Source organism: Meles meles, chromosome 12 (genome assembly GCF_922984935.1).
Source record: "Meles meles chromosome 12, mMelMel3.1 paternal haplotype, whole genome shotgun sequence".
Taxonomy (NCBI): domain Eukaryota; kingdom Metazoa; phylum Chordata; class Mammalia; order Carnivora; family Mustelidae; genus Meles; species Meles meles.
Window position 1 is genome coordinate 33,541,119 of NC_060077.1, and position 16,232 is coordinate 33,557,350.

The 16,232-nt window shown below is 39.8% G+C and overlaps 1 protein-coding gene across 8 annotated transcripts in view; it reads right to left on the bottom strand.

Annotated features, from left to right (window-relative positions):
- Positions 1-16,232, bottom strand: part of LDLRAD4 (low density lipoprotein receptor class A domain containing 4) — a 431,068-nt gene that overhangs the window by 202,680 nt on the left and 212,156 nt on the right. For 7 of the 8 annotated variants that reach the window (XM_046024300.1, XM_046024299.1, XM_046024293.1 and 4 more), the window contains one exon: positions 2,499-2,639. The exons of the other annotated variant lie outside the window; for it this stretch is intronic. Coding sequence is in view for 2 of the 7 variants with exons in the window: in XM_046024293.1 (XP_045880249.1) it covers positions 2,499-2,639 (141 nt within the window). In the remaining 5 variants the exon portion in view is untranslated. The remainder of the gene's footprint in view (positions 1-2,498; positions 2,640-16,232) is intronic. 8 annotated transcript variants of the gene reach the window in all.

Below are 16,232 nucleotides of genomic sequence, written 5' to 3' on the forward strand. Positions count from 1 at the left end.
GAAGGGAAGAGGATTCAATACAGCAAGAGGACTGCAGCTGAACTACCCTGAAGTGAAGGGGAAGTACCTTCAAGATACAGAGAAACAGTCTCCAAAGTGCCCCAGGTTAGAGGGCCAAATGTTGGGTCTGCTTGCTTTTCACACAGAACTCTCCAATCCAGTGAAAGTAGCATACGATTTTAGTATTCTCTCCACAGTTTATCATGTAATGCATTTGCTATTACTCAAGTCTAGAGAAACAAAAAATTGCCTTTACATTGTTCTTTACTTCTACAACCCACTGACTTGAGTCTAGTTGACCTACATCAAGTGCTTAGTACCAGCAAGATTCTACGTGCTTTATGACCATTCCACCTAATCCTTACAATGCCCATTCTCATGCTCCATCTTGCAGATAAGGTCACAGAGCTGCCCCATTATTAGGTGAGTGCTGTGGCCTGGATCTCAACCCAACAGGCAGACTTGGAGTAGGCAGGACAATTCACTGTGGAGATCCTTTCCCTGTGTCCAGGCAAACAGCATTATGCAAATTACAGTATTGATGAAACAGCATTATGCAAATTACAGTATTGATGACCATAAATTTACTCAGTTATTGCTTCTAGAAAGTCAAAGGAACTCTGCTCTCCACAACCAAGATGTGGCACAAGGACTTTGAAAATATCACAAGAAACAGAAGGACCAAACACCAAGAAAGTATACTCCTAACCTTAAATTGTCTTGCTTTAATTGTCTTATTGTCTTAGATGGGACTCTAAGGACAGTCAATATAAGAAAATGCAAACTGACACAACAGAAAAACTTGATGAGAATTATTGCGCTATTACACTCCAGAATTTAGCAAGCGTAAATAACAGGCTTAAAACTCACTAGGTATGATCATTTTCTGAGTTTGCTTTCAATATTAAAATAAAGCAAGAATAGAGAAAACCATTTCTTTTTAAAAAAATCTCCTCTCATTTCACATTACAGTATTAGTATTTATGCAGTCTGATAGCCATAACAAAAATTTTAAATCTTTAAATAAAAAAACAAATATAACTTTTCAAAATAATGGCAGTAAAACTGGGGAAAGAAGCAAATTCCAACAAATGATTTTAGTAGGACCCCATGAAGAGGAGCAAACATCCCTTTTGGACCTGTTATTTCAAAGACATTCTCATCATTAAGCCACTTCGCTTAGCTCGAGAAAACAAATTTCCTAAGAGAAGTTCAGCAGTGTTTCAAAGCTGACTTCTTACTCCTTTCTCTTCATAAAAACCATGAGATCAAAACATTGATGAACTTCAAACTCTGATTTCACCTTTTCAAGTTCAAGAAATGCTCAAAGCCTCAGCCTTGGGATTCACACATGTAAACACTTTACTTAACTTGTTTTCCATCTAGTGCCAAACAGAAAAACACAAAATCAGAACCTTTTTCAAGTTCCATATAAATTTTTCTATTTTCTTATTTTAATTACATGATAAATTATGAACTCTCCAAATACCTTTCTTTGCTTATTTAAAATTTTAAATTCATTATTTTAAATTACTCTAAAAACTTTCTGCAAAACTGAAATGAATACTAACCCAAAATATTATTTCTTTTTTTTTAACTTAATTTTTGTGTGTGTGTGTTCCAAAACTCATTGTTTATGCACCACACCCAGTGCTCCATGCAATATGTGCCCTCCTTAATACCGACCCCCAGGCTCACCCAACCCCCACCCCCCTCCCCTCCAAAACCCTCAGTTTGTTATCCAGTTAGTGTTTCTAAGTAGTCAAAGCCTATTTCAAAACACAGCACCACTGGCCATCTCTGAAAGTAGAATGAATTTTCCACTTTTAGACACACCATCTTTCTATACTGAAAGAAAAAAAAAATTCCCTTTGTGAAAGTACAAACTCTCTTTTCTTTTTTTTTTTTATTTTCATTTTATTTATTTTTTTCAGTGTAACAGTATTCATTCTTTTTGCACAACACCCAGTGCTCCATGCAAAACGTGCCCTCCCCATTACCCACCACCTGTTCCCCCAACCTCCCACCCCTGACCCTTCAAAACCCTCAGGTTGCCCCAACCTCCCACCCCTGACCCTTCAAAACCCTCAGGTTGTTTTTCAGAGTACATAGTCTCTTATGGTTCGCCTCCCCTCCCCAATGTCCATAGCCCGCTCCCCCTCTCCCAATCCCACCTCCCCCCAGCAACCCCCAGTTTGTTTTGTGAGATTAAGAGTCATTTATGGTTTGTCTCCCTCCCAATCCCATCTTGTTTCATTTACTCTTCTCCTATCCCCCTACCCCCCCATGTTGCTTCTCCATGTCCTCATATCAGGGAGATCATATGATAGTTGTCTTTCTCCGATTGACTTATTTCACTAAGCATGATACGCTCTAGCAAACTCTCTTTTCTTAACCAAAAATCAACATCCTTTCCCTTACCCTATGACCCCACCTCCTAACCATTTCAAAAAACAGAATCCGACTTAAGGATACCAAGGTAAGTAGGAGGGACTTACAGTTGAAGATGCCAGGAGGTGGGTGCTCAGTCACCAGGAGACAATTTTCTTCATCACTGTTGTCCCCACAGTCGTTCTGTTGGTTACAGACCAGTGAACCAAGATACAAGCATTTACCGCTGGTGCAGGTGAATTTGCACTCTGAAAAAGTACAATATAGAGCATAAAGTAGTCAATGCAAGCTTGATGTTCTTGAATTTGTCCCCCCTCCCTATTTGTGTGCCATGGTAATTTGGGAGATCAGTCTATGTGCAGATACTAAAAAACTGAACTTAGAGAGGGCTCTCTTGGTAAGGCCTTTCATCACATGAAACACATAAGACAGTGTCCCAGCCAGGGGAACTCTGGGGCCTGCGGTATATTACTCACTCCATGTCTCTAATCCGAAAATGAATAACACAAGTGCTTTCTTTCCATGATCTGCCCAGCAAAAGTCACAGATATAGGGTTCTTATTTTGCATGAAGACATCTGTGGCAGTTTCCCAAGCCTCCAAGAATGTGGGGAGCCTTGGAAGTAGCAGCTGGGGGTCCAGCAGAACTTGAGAGCTCAAGCTTAACAAAAGGAGGCTCGTATATTTTATTTCCAACTTGTCACTGGACGTTGTGAAGCTCTGAGCAAAATATTTAACCTCTCTGGCATTCATTCATCTCATGCCTAAGAAAAACTAATTTTAATAGCAGGCAGGGGTAGCACTGACTTTATAATGCAAAACATAGGAAAATAATGGGTGCTCTATGCTACCTGAGAAGCACACATGCCAGGGGCCATGTGAATAACTTAAAGAACATGAAGAAGCCCGGCTCAAATCTCTGTTGGCCATGCTGAATACAGAATCCCTGAAATCTCTACAACTAGTATAAGAAAATGGAATTTACTTTTGTAAGACTTTGAAATAAATTTGCAAACTTAACATATTACTATCAACGTAAGTATTAAACGATAATGGAAATTACACAATTATATACACGTGGGCCCATAAACATCTATGTCTATCTTACATGGCATATCACCTTGCATTCTGTGAGCTTTCTCCTAGGAGCACCCACAAAAGCTGGCGAAACTCACATAGTATGTACGAATCCGTGGGTAGGAAACAAAACCTCAGGAAAAGCATCGCAGACCCCTGCTGGTGCTGCCTATCACAGCGTCTTCATTTCTCCTCTATTTTGCCTGTCTAGAATATGGGTGGCAGGCCTGGATCAAATCCAAGGTCCTTTCAACTCCAAACTTCCCTTATTCAAATAAAAGATTGGGCATCAGCACACCAAGGCCTCCTCCAGCTATCCTAACAACAAACAGGGCTGCAAAGAGAATAACCTTTTCATCTGTTGCAAAGAGACAGAGAACTTAAATCCTCAAAGTATTTCTGTGACCTAGTATGAAAGGGATATTACAGTTCTGCATGTATTCCCATTTTCCTAAAAGAGTATAGAAGATACCAGCCCACCCCCTGACCTAGTTTAGAATAGCATGTGAACACAGCCCAACTGCACGTCTACAAGTTCATCACTGGCCAGAGTGTCCAGGTTAAGAAATTTGTGTGCTAAATGTGATCCAGGCCATGTGGTGGGAACACTGCTAAGGCCAAATGCTCTTCCCATAAGGTAGAAATATTAAAATCCAGCTGTTTGAAATCACATTTATGAAGTGACTTTTTTTTTAACTTAATGGAAAAAAGGAATGTCAAGAAAAGAATTTATCTTTCTTTCCAAAAGAAATATTAGAGTTCAGATTAATACCAAACATGAAAAGGACATTAGCCAAAAATAGACTGATGCTGTTGAAATGGTAACTGGAATAAAGGGAATACTAATCTAAATTGAATTAAACTCCAACTAAAAGATTAACCATCGCTGTGGTTTGAAAGGATCTCAGGTTAGACTACCACGTTCCAGTTTAAGTGGAACTTTAAACCAGCAGGAACTTGAAATGACCCCCACATGTTACTCATTTCAACTTGTTCAAGGAAGACCTAGTCCAGAGAACAAAATGTTTTTAAGGAAATGAATTATGTGATTCATTCACTTATATAATCAATATTTTAGCCCTTTCTCTGTTATGTGCCAGGTATCAAGACATGCAAACACAGAGATGAAAGAGTAGCTCTTTTCAAAGGGCTTACAACATGAATTTTTTTAATAACGTGAGAAATGACCAATATATTTTCTCTTTCCAAGGATATATTTTCCTTCTTTATGTCCTTCACATCTAGAGCACTGCCTAGCAAGTAAAAGGCACTCAGTGAATCACATATTTGTTGAATAAATGAATGATTTAATCTAAGCCTTGTAAGGACTCTGTGAAATAATTAAGGTAGATATTATTCCCATTTCATAGATGAAGAAATTAAGACTCAGAGATTGAACAACTTGCCCATAATTAAACTCCTAATAGATGGCAAAATCCAGAAGTGTGTGTGGATCTACCAGCGGGGGTCTCAGGCTCTCTCCAGAGCTGCCTCTCAGTTTCTGAGTCTGCTTTCATGAATGTGTAAGATTCATTTGTAATGAGGATCCCCACATACGTAACAAGATTCTCAAAACAGTTTATTTTCTTAAGTAGGCTTAACATTACTCAAGATGTATTAACAAGGCTTTTGCTGCTGATTTGCTTAGAAAGCTCTTACTTCTTAGATAATTGCAAACATCGACATCAACCCATAGAATTTCAAATTCAAAAAATCTAAATCTTTTCAATGGTAAGTCATTAGCTAACTATCAAACTAAAGGTCTTTCCATTACATGGCCACTTGAATCAAAACAACTAGATTGAAATTTTGAATCTATTGACTTCTGGATATGATTTAGAAAATACTAGAAAATTGCTATAATGTTATTAAGTGTTAAAGATTAATGCTAAAGGTGGAATGAAATTGCAGAGTAAAACATCTAAGGTAACATAATGGCATCAACAGAAGCAGGGTTTTTTTTTCTTTTTTTAATTTAAATTCAACTTAATTAACATAGTATATTATTAGTTTCAGAGGTAGAATTTAGTGATTCATCAGTTGCATATAATACTCAGTGCTCGTTTCATCAAGTGAGAGGCAGGCTTTCAACTAGATTTTGACTTACAAGGCCATCTCCACCATACTTGGTTATCCAAAAGCCCAGCGTGTTTAGACATTAGTGAGTAGTCCTCTAATAACCCAAGTTATTATGATATTTGAAACAAACTAAGAGCCCTAGATGAGAGGTTCTAACCTTAGCTGTGTACAGGAATCCCCTGAGCATCTTTCAACATTTCTGATGCCTGAGCCCCAGCCTAGGCAACTGTTCTCAGTGGTCCAAGGTGCAACCTGTGCAGCGGTTGTTACTAGAGATCCTTAGAATGACTCTGATGGGCAGTGAGGATGAAGAACCGCTGCCTCCTAAGAATTAGATAACTTACTTATATTAAGCCCCCTTTTTAGTTAATAGTTTTTAGTTAATAGTTTTTTATTGGAATGTTTAGTCACTATTTGGTAATAGAAACTTCTCTCTTAAAATAGGCAGATATTTTGATGATTCTTGGACATTAAACCTAGTTGCTACAACTCTGTACTGCCAATAGGGTATTTCAGAAGCTTTGGGACCAAAGGTTTGATCTCCAAACTACATTTTGACCCACTAAAGACAGAAAACTTCCTCAATGAAATAAAACTCATGTGAGAGAAAGAAGATAGAAAAATAAAAAATTTTTCTTACTATATACTTCATCCATTCTTTGTTGAGTATTTCTTATATATACTTGTTGAGTATTTCTGCCAAGCCTTAAGTTGAAGGATATCAAAGATTGCTTAAACATTGGAAATATTTTGGCTACAAATTCATGATGAATTCAGATGTGTAATACTGGAATGGACTACAGAAGGAACAACTCGGGAACTTAGTTTTTTCCTTCAGGAGCTATAGACATAATTTAAAAATCTGTAATACTTAAATAATTCCTCTTCCTTAAAGCTGGGAATTCTATTTAATTTAATTTATTTATTTGACAAAGAGAGAGAGAGATCACAAGTAGGTGGAGAGGCAGGCAGAGAGAGAGAGGGGGAAGCAGGCTCCCTGCTGAGCAGAGAGCCTGACTCAGGGCTCGATCCCAGGACCCTGGGACAATGACCTGAGCTGAAGGCAGAGACTTAACCTCTGAGCCACCCAGATGCCCCAAAGTTGGGAATTCTTAAATGAAGAAAATGGCATTTTTTTCTGCAATAACTCTCTGTTTCTTATGAAAATTTTCCAGAATCAGTAACAGATTTTAGAAGCACTTTATATACTCTAAGCAATACAGAATTTCCTCCAAATTTAGGGCCTTCTTTAGTTTTTCTACATACCTACATAAAGCTTTCTGATGATTTTATGACTTTGAATTGTCATAGCTTCATAAAATACTAATGCTAAGAGGCCCTAGAGACACAGTGGTCCAACCTCTCATGTCACAGATGAGGAAACAGTCCAGAGAGAATTCCTGACTTACCCAAAGTCAAAAAATGAATTCCCTATAATGGAACATCAGGCCCAATATTTCCATCAAATTGAGGGGAACTTTTTTTTTGCCTTAAATATCATTCTAATTATGTACAAACTAATATTAACCATCTGGAGTAGACCATGTGAGAGAGGATAAAGGAACAGAATGATTCTGTGAATCCCAAACTTACATACAAAAAAACCCAAAACAAACCTATATTAAAAAAAAAATTGGGGAGCACCTGGCTGGCTCAGTTGATACAGCATACAATTCTTGATCTCAGGGTCATAAGTTTAAGCCACACATTGGCCATGGAGTCTATAGTCAAAAAAAATTTTAAGGACTGGTACCTTAACAATTTTATATTTTACATGTAAACTTAGACAGGATTCAAAGATAAATGCCCAATCTTTTTTTTAAAATTTTTATTTATTTATTTGACAGAGAGAGAGACAGCAAGAGAAGGAACACAAGCAGGGGGAGTGGCAGAGGGAGAAGCAGGCTTCCTGCTGAGCAGGGATTTTGATGCGGGGCTCGATCTCAGGACCTTGGGATCATGACCTGAGACGAAGGCAGACGCTTAACTGACTGAGCCACCTAGGTGCCCCAATAAATGCCCAACCTTGAACTCCAGAAGAACAAACTTGCATCTCAGAGACGAAAGTTAATCTACTTGGTAGAGTCAACAATCTATCAGTTAAAGGCCACAAAAAGTACTTGAAAGTTGCTAAGAGAGTAGATCTTAAACGTTCTCACCACAAAAAAGGAAGTAAACAGGTGACCTGACCCAGGTATTAGCTAATATGATAGTTATCATTTTGCAATACATAAGTGTATCAAATTAACATGTTAGACACTTAAACTTATATGTCAATTATATCTCAATAAAACTGCAGGAGAAAGGCAAAAAAAGTTGTTTTCAATCTTTGCTATACTCTTTTTTAAGGCCTTAGTTATCACAGATATAATCTCAGTCACAAAATAAGGACCTATATACAGTATTACATCATAGCTGTAAAATCAGCCTTTTTTGTGAATTGGCAAAGTAGTCTATGACAGCTATTTCTGTTAAAATTCATATAGCAACATCGACTCATTCAGTTCACACTTCTGTCATTCACAAACCTGAAAACAGAGTGATTCTGTCTCCAACATTTCTGACATTAAAATATAGAATTTGCTCTCAATAATGGGGGCCTTCTGAATGCAACTACCTTGTGAATAACAGAGATTAAACTTAGTTGTTAGCAACCTATAGGTGAAGAATTAATAGTTTTCTAAAATTAGTATAAATAATTTTACCACCATCAACATAATTTCACATTTCCTAGCATAGAGATGACAACAATATTTTTATCGACCTAAACTTACATCACCTATTCCCAGCAAGGTACAGGATTACCTACCATAAAAGTAAAGTTCAATAAAGATGAAAAACAATGAGGAGAAGACAAAAAACATAAACCAAAAAATGCAAGGGGAATTAGAAAAACTTTGTGACTTAAGAAAGCTCTAGGAACTGGTCATTACACTGAATTCCAAGGAAACGAGCTGCCACAGAGACAAGAAAACCAGAGGCATGGTGGCCAGCCCTTGCTAGCCAAGAGTGGTAGGCATTTCAGTTAATCAGAAACAGACTTTCTCCTGCTTCTAAGACTTAAAAGGGTCTGTCACCATTTTTATTAAGGTATACAACAGTATGGAAACTATCTTAGATAACCAATTTTGTTAAAAAAGGGAAGAAGACTCTCCAGATGGTTATTTCCTTTATCAGCATTCAATGAAGTTAGAATCCTGGAGTAGTTTCTACAAAGTGAGCCAGAATGACAGCCCCAGAAAGTACTGATTTAGCAAATTAGGAAGATAAGGCTTTGAGAATCTTCAGAAATGAAAAGCTAATCCTTAGGGCTATTCTCAAATGTCAGCTTTTGACACACGTGAATGGCCTAAGGATGATAATATGCATCTTCTCCTACAAAACTTTTTAATGCAAAGAATACACTTTGAGTAACCTGTAAGAGACTTATATAGTAGCCACACTGATCTCTTTGGAAGTCTGAGGGAAGAGATCTGCAGAATTTGCGTGTGTCTCATCTAATATCACACAGTGATCTACACAGCATGCCCAAAGTCAAATATAAAGACACTGTGTTACTAATGATGCTCTTCCCTCCCTCAAAGACGGAGCTGACTCTCCTGGTTATAAATTTGGAACAAGGGGGAATTTAATTAGAAGGTTTATATTCTGTGTAATGAATTAAGTTACCCACAAGCATTTAATAAAAGTCGTATCTTAAGCGATGCTACTAAAACTATGGTTGTCCTTCAAAAAGATGAATATGACATGATAAAAGGATATTTGCCCATATAATAAGATTAACATAAAAGAGCCTCCCATCAAAGATAGTAATAAAATTTTTTAAACTCAATCCATTTTATGATATGGCTTATCACTCCCACTATGGTGCTGAAAAGATTATTTTAATGTGCCTGAAATTATCTGAGAACCATAAGTGAAAAATGTGCTCTTAAAAGTCCAAGGAATTTTCAGGCTTTAGACTTCTAGTCCTACAATTACCTCTTAGAGCAGCTTTAAATATTGCCTAACTTTCATCAAAACACCATAAGGCATTTTAAAAGTCAGTAAAAGTCTTTAGGATTTGAATTGGCAAATGGCACTATTTCTTTTTTGTGTTTAAAACCAATTAATGAATGAATTAGTTTCTGTGTTTTTCTGTATATAAAATGTGAGGAGGTATTCTGACTAACTTCTTAGCATAGTACAAAACCAAGCAGGTAAAAACTACCTTAAAACACTTTGAGGAACAGGGGCGCCTGAGTGGTTCAGTGGGTTAAACCTCTGCCTTCAGTTCAGGTCATAATCTCAGGGTCCTGGGATCAAGCCCCACATCGGGCTCTCTGCTCAGCAGGGAGCCTGCTTCCTCCTCTCACTCTGCCTGCCGCTTTGCCTACTTGTGATCTCTATCTGTCAAATAAATAAATAAATAATCTTTAAAAAAAACACACTTTGAGGAACAAAGTACTTATCAATATATGCAATGCACGTGGGTAAACAGTTTCAAAGTGCAAAATACAAACAGCGTCCGCCTCTGGGCCCTACAGCTGCTAAGTAATTTATAAGCTCTTTGACAATTTTAAGTATGATTTTATCATCAAGAAAAGTTCAAATCCTCTTTTAAGGGGAGAAATCTCTGTGAACACCAAATGTTTACAGAATTCGAAACCTATCACAATCCTAACTTTAAAGACACTAATGAAATACTGAATTCCCCATGTCAAAATCCAAACAGAAATCTAGACAGACAGCTCCAGCCTCGTAAGGATAAACACTATTTCAGTTACATTTCATTTCATTAAATACATAATTGACCACCTATCATGCGTGGACCAGTAGTAGCAGAAGGGATACCAGTAGGTTGTATCTGCCCGAGTAACTGCCTGAGAGGGAGGAACTGCTTGAGGGAGTGGCAAGCAAAAGAGGTTGGCCTTGAGGTCAAGCCAGGCCTGTGAAGGAGAGGGGAGGAGAGAGGAGAAAGAAAAGGAAAGGAAAGGACAAAGGAGAGGAAAGGAAAAAGGAGAGGAGAGTAGAGGAAAGAAAGGAAAGGAAAGGAAAAAGGAAAGGGAAGGGAAGGGAAGGGAAGGGAGAGCCAGGCCACTGGACAGAAACCTGCTTCCCTATGAGAACTGAGGCATTAAAGAATATTAAGCACATGGACTGATACACTCTGACATTTAAAAAAATATTTTAGAGCAGTACAGTGTGTTTAAGAGTGTCTCTGTGTGTGTGTGTGTGTGAGAGAGAGAGAGAGATCGATTGATCGATCGATCCAGGTCAATGGATTTATATACAAAGAGGGGAAAAAAAAGAATGCTCATAAAACCACCACGCTGATCAAGGTACAGAAGGGTGGGGGTTTGGTTCCTGGGGTGTTCAACTTTCATTTTAACAGGATGTCACTGTATGTAAAAATAAGGCAGGGGAGGTAGGGAGCAGGTATCCAGTCATGAAGAACCTTGTCTGCCTTGCTGAGGACTGTTAAAGGCTCTCAATCCATAGGCTTTAAATAAATGTATTTGAATGTCATGGTGATTGGATAGAATTGAGCATTTAATATATACTCACCAAGACTAACCTCAGATAGTGATTTTTTTATTCCTTTGCTCCACGGAGTGAGCAGCCTAAACCGCAAAACTCAACAAGAGTTTTTAAGTGGCCCACTAACTGATGTTTCCCTCTGCATCTGAGGTATAACAGCCTATGAGGGCCACATCCAACTCACAGGACCAACATAAACGCTACAGCACAAACCTGAGCCCCAAAAAGGAGACCCACAGGGCCAAAAGGGAGGCATTTATCCTTGGGTACCACAACTTCTGGGCCTCAGGCTCTTTCTCTCTAAGCCATTCACTGCTTCATTCATTCATTCATTCATTCAGGAGTCCTGCACTTTTTGGGATAAAGAGCATGGCCCTAGGGACCAAGGATAGACATAAATAGTCCATGGTCCTGAAATTCAGAAAACTGGCTTCTCTTCTAGTTCTTAAATATCGTGTTTCTTGTCAGGCAAGAATCTTAACCTCTAGATTCCTTGCTGGTAAATGAGGTGTCTGGCTTAAAGAATCTCTGCTCTGAATAATCGACATGTTCCTTTGAATCTCTGCTCTGAATAATCGACGTGTTCCCTTTGAGGCCTCAGGAACATCTGCAGGAGATGGGGTGGGGGTGGGGTCAGTGAAGGAATCCTGGCAGTTCCACTGGGATCTGCACATAGGTTAGGATTTCCTCTGAGATTTCACTGGAAAAAGTCATCCACCAGCAAAAAAATTCACCACTGAATGTCTTACATTCTAAAAGTCCTTTCAGTTCTTAAAAATCCATGGTTTAAGACAGAAATCTTAAAGGATGAAATCCCATTTTAGCCCTTTGGGATTTCCGTTGCCTGGTCTTAATTATCCAAATGACAGGTGATCTTTAAAAATCTCTGAATACTTGGGGTGCCTGGGTGGCTCAGTGGGTTAAAGCCTCTGCCTTCAGCTCAGGTCATGATCTCGGGGTCCTGGGATCAAGCCCCTCGTCGGGCTCTCTGCTCAGCGGGGAGCCTGCTTCCTCCTCTCTCTCTCTCTCTCTCTCTCTTCCTGCCTCTCTGCCTACTTGTGATCTCTGTCAAATAAATAAATAAATAAAATCTTAAAAATAAATAAATAAATAAAAATATCTGAATTCTGGACATTTTATACATACTGGTTATCAACACCATCCCTACGGGATCCTTCACATCAACTGTACCAATGTGCTATAACTTTCCCCATTTTTATTTATTTATTTTTTTAAAAGATTTTATTTATCCATTTATTTGTCAGAGAGAGAGAGAGAGAACATAAGCAGGCAGAGTGGCAGGCAGAGCCAGAGAGGGAAGCAGACTCCCCGCTGAGCAAGGAGCCCGATGCGGGACTCAATCCCAGGACCCTGGGATCATGACCTGAGCCAAAGGCAGCCGCTCAACCAACTGAGCCACCCAGGTGTCCCTCCCCATTTTTAAATTAAAAACACTTTTGTCCCTGTTCTTTGCGTCCCTGTTCCTGTAGCTTAGTGCCTCTAATTTGCAATTCTTCCCTAAACAAACTCCAGTCAGGCTTTGGCCTCCATCATTGCACCAAAACTGCCTTTCCAGGTCCCCCCATGATCTCCATGTTGTTTGCTCCAACGTGGTCACCTCAGGCCTCATCTTACCACACTGCCTGTGACGGAGGTGATCAATCCCACCACCTGGAACCAACTGCTTCACGCACCCAAGGACAAGACCTCCTACCTCAATGACCACTGCTTCTCCAAACCTCCTCATTTGGAAGGCATTTTTGGGTGCCTAAGCTCACCCTCAGCCCATTCCCTTGAGATCTCAAGCAGTATGGTGTCTCTATGCTAATAATTCCCACAGTGATACTAGAAGTTCCCACCTCTCCTTAGGCTCTTGATTCCTCCAATCACCTGCTTAACATCTCCATGTAGAATGTAACAAATATCTGAACTTACCAGGACCAAAACGAGATACCTCCTTTGCCCATGCAAACTGGCTCCACTCATAACTTTCTATATCTCGAAATTTCATCCTTCCAGTTGCTCAGGCAAAAACACTGGAATCATCTTTGACTCTTTTCCCCAATGAATCAAAAAATTCTATTAGCTTCACCTTCAAGATACATCTGGAAACTGGCCCCTTCTCATCATCTCATTCTAGTCACCCTAGTCTAAGGTGCCATCATCTCTCAACCAGGTTACTTCAATAGTCTTCTGACTAGTAACCAATCTTTTCCCAGTCCTTCCCATCATATTCTAGTCCCAGGAGAGCAGCCAAAATGTTCCTGCTGAAATGGAAGCCAGATCAGGTCTTTCCTCTGCTCAAAACTCTCAAATGCAAGATGCCTGGGTGGCTCAGTCAATTAAACATCTGCCTTCTCCTCAAGGCATGATCCCAGGGTCCTGGGATTGAGTCCTACATGGGATGTCCTGCTCAACCAGGAGTCTGCTTCTCCCTCTGCCCCTCCCCCTTTGTCATGTTTGTTTTCTCCCTCCCTTTCTCTCTTGCAAAAATAAATAAAATCTAAGCAAAAAACAAAAAACAAAAAAACCTCTCAAATGTCTTCACTCAGATGGAAATCCAAAGTCCTTACTGAACTCTACACAACCCTCCATAATTGGACTCTCCAATCTCCCTCTCCTTCCTTTAGTTGGCTCTGGGGTCAGTGGCCTCTTCACTTCCCCTGAACACACAAGCCTCCCCTACACTTGCTGTTCCTTTGCCTGCAACACACTTTCCCAGCATATCTGCTTAGCTAACTCCCTCATTTTCATCAGACCTTCGCCCAAATGTCAACAACCACTCTGTAGGGTAGTCTCTGACTACTCTGATTAAAATTGGAATCCTGGGTGCCTGGGTGGCTCATTCGGTTAAGCATCTGCCTTCAGCTCAGGTCATGATCCCAGGAATGGAGCCCTGCATGAGGCTCTCTGCTCAGCAGGGAGCCTGCTTCTCCCTCTGCCTGAGCCTGCTGCTCATGTACTCTCTATCTGACAGATAAATAAATAAAATCCTTAAAAAAATAAAATGAAATAAAATTGGAATACTTTCTCCATTACATTCCCTCCCATACTCCTGGTCTTTCCCATCCTCCTTTCCTATTTTCTGTTTCTCCACAACCAATTTCCATCTAACATTGTATTTAAATATATGCATAATCTTCCCCCCCTCACTAGAATATAAACTACATGAAGACAGGTAGGGATTTCTGTCTGCCTCAATTTACTGAGGAATTCTCAGGGTCTGGAACAGGGCCTGGTAAATAATAAGTATTCAATAAATATGCATTAAATAAATCAATGAACAGAAATAAAATCTCATCCAGAGGTTCTTTCTTTTTTTTAAGATTTTATTTATTTATTTATTTACTTGTCAGAGAGAGAGAGCATGAACAGGGGGAGGGGCAGGGGAGAAGCAGGCTCCCCGCTGAGCAGGGAGCCCAATGCAGGGCTCCATCCCAGGACCCTGGGACCATGACCTGAGCCGGAGGCAGATGTTTAACCGACTGAGCCACCCGCGCGTCCTGCATACAGATTCTCATAGGAAACACAATTAACTACCGGTATCCCTTTGAGTGAAGAAAGTCTTCTCTAACTGAGCAAATATCCTCACTGGGGACATACATATATAAAGAAAATGAGGTAGAAAAAGGGAAAAAAGGAGATAAAATTCAAATATATTACTAGCAAATCATATAAAAATTTTTATTTTTATTTTTTTTCTTTTTTTTAATTTTTATTTATTTATTTGACAGAGAGAGAGATCACAAGTAGGCAGAGAGGCAGGCAGAGAGAGAGGAGGAAGCAGGCTCCCCACGGAGCAGAGAGCCCAATGCGGGGCTCGATCCCAGGACCCTGAGATCACGACCTGAGCCGAAGGCAGTGGCTTAATCCACTGAGCCACCCAGGCGCCCTATAAAAATTTTTAAAGCAAAGAATTAGTTAAAATTATTAGCCAGAGTAGTTTTTAATTACCTGTGGTCCTCACTTATGGAATTATTCTCTCTCCAGTGTTCAATGTCACAAATATTTAGGCTTTTTCCATCTGTCCCTTCCCAGTCATCTGGCCTAATTCCTAAATTGCAATATTCTCTCTCAGTGCAGTCTTGTATGTTTTGGAAAAAAAGCCTATTGTCTGGCTAAAGTCCTGGACTGTTTGTTCAGGAAACAGCCAGCTCCTTCCCTGACAGCTTCCAGCACCCTGAGAACAAGGTGTGGACACTGAGTTCTCCACCTGTTTCATTTTTTAATATTTATACTCAAGTTCACAGGAGTCCGGGAGTAAAGCAGCTATTTTTCAATTCACAGTACTGCTGATCCAGGCTTGTCCTCAAGTTAATCACAGCAAGTTATTTTCTATTTGGATACAAACTGCCTCACTTTCTTTTCTCGAGCCTGGCAAAGCCTGGGGTCCTCCAACTGTCAAATACCCTTTAAGAAATCTCCCTTCTCTGAAAACTCATATCTTCCGAGAACGCCACATATCCAAATTGCTAACCTAAAAGTGCACCAGGGAGATGGCTATGTAAACTCTTGTGTCCCCTGCCTCCTTTAGCCAACCCACACTGGAATTTTGAGATGATATCTTTATACTTTTTAAAAAATATATTTTATTTATTTGACAGAGAGAAATCACAACTAGGCAGAGAGGCAGGAAGAGAGAGAGGAGGAAGTAGGCTCCCCGTGGAGCAGAGAGCCTGATGCGGGGCTCGATCCCAGGACCCCGGGATCAACCTGAGCCGAAGGCAGAGGCTTTAACCCACTGAGCCACCCAGGTGCACCCTCTTTATACTTTTTTAATGGTTAATAGGATGCTCTACTGTAAGGAGAATGTCCCTTGGCTCAATCAAAGAAGGTTTGCTACGTTTTGTTTTGTCTTATTTCCTCTATTGGTTCCTTGAAAGCCCTTTTTTGACCCCTCAAATAAACTTGCCACTTCAAGCCTTATTCAGCCCTACTGCCCTCCAGGATAAGTTGATGAACTCCTACCCATGATGGTGCTATATCTGGTCAAGTCTCAAAGTTTCTTCACAACACACAGGGCCCTAGAGATGTTCGGTGGGGTAGACAGATTTAGCCTTTTGCGTCCAGAGGAAGATCTTCAGATACTTAAAATGAGGGCCTTTGGTTTCCACAACTAGTCAGATTCAAAGCAGGGATCAATATGGGTGAAAAGCCATCTCCATG